At 69.8% G+C, this 245-nt stretch overlaps 1 protein-coding gene across 1 annotated transcript in view; it reads right to left on the bottom strand.

The window, feature by feature from the left end:
* LOC104077333 (alpha/beta hydrolase domain-containing protein 14A-like) overlaps window positions 1-145 on the bottom strand; it is a gene marked incomplete at its 3' end in the record, with an annotated part of 1,240 nt that extends 1,095 nt beyond the window's left edge. Inside the window, exon 1 of the mRNA XM_009578521.1 lies at window positions 9-145. Coding sequence (XP_009576816.1) covers window positions 9-145 — 137 coding nt within the window. The remainder of the gene's footprint in view (window positions 1-8) is intronic.
* Between the last annotated feature and the right edge of the window lie 100 nt (window positions 146-245).

Here is a 245-nt window from a genome sequence, read left to right as displayed (position 1 = left end):
CTGCCTGCCGGCCCTGCTTCCCCTCATCAGGCCGGGCGCCAGCCAAGTGCTGCTCATGCTGGGCGGCCAGGAGCAGGAGGTAGAGGACGAGGGTGAGGAGCACGCCGAGGAGCAGGAGCCCCAGGCGGCTGCGGGCGAGCGGCATCTCCGCTCCCCCTGGAGAAGGAAAATGGCAGCGAGGGGCTGGAAGTCCCAAACCCCACTGCTGCGGCGGGGGTAGGCCCCAGACCACGGTGCTCTCCTTA

Source organism: Fulmarus glacialis, unplaced genomic scaffold (assembly GCF_000690835.1).
Source record: "Fulmarus glacialis isolate BGI_N327 unplaced genomic scaffold, ASM69083v1 scaffold39085, whole genome shotgun sequence".
Taxonomy (NCBI): Eukaryota; Metazoa; Chordata; class Aves; order Procellariiformes; family Procellariidae; genus Fulmarus; species Fulmarus glacialis.
Note: the sequence above shows the minus strand (reverse complement) of the source record. Positions and strands in the feature narration are given on the sequence as shown.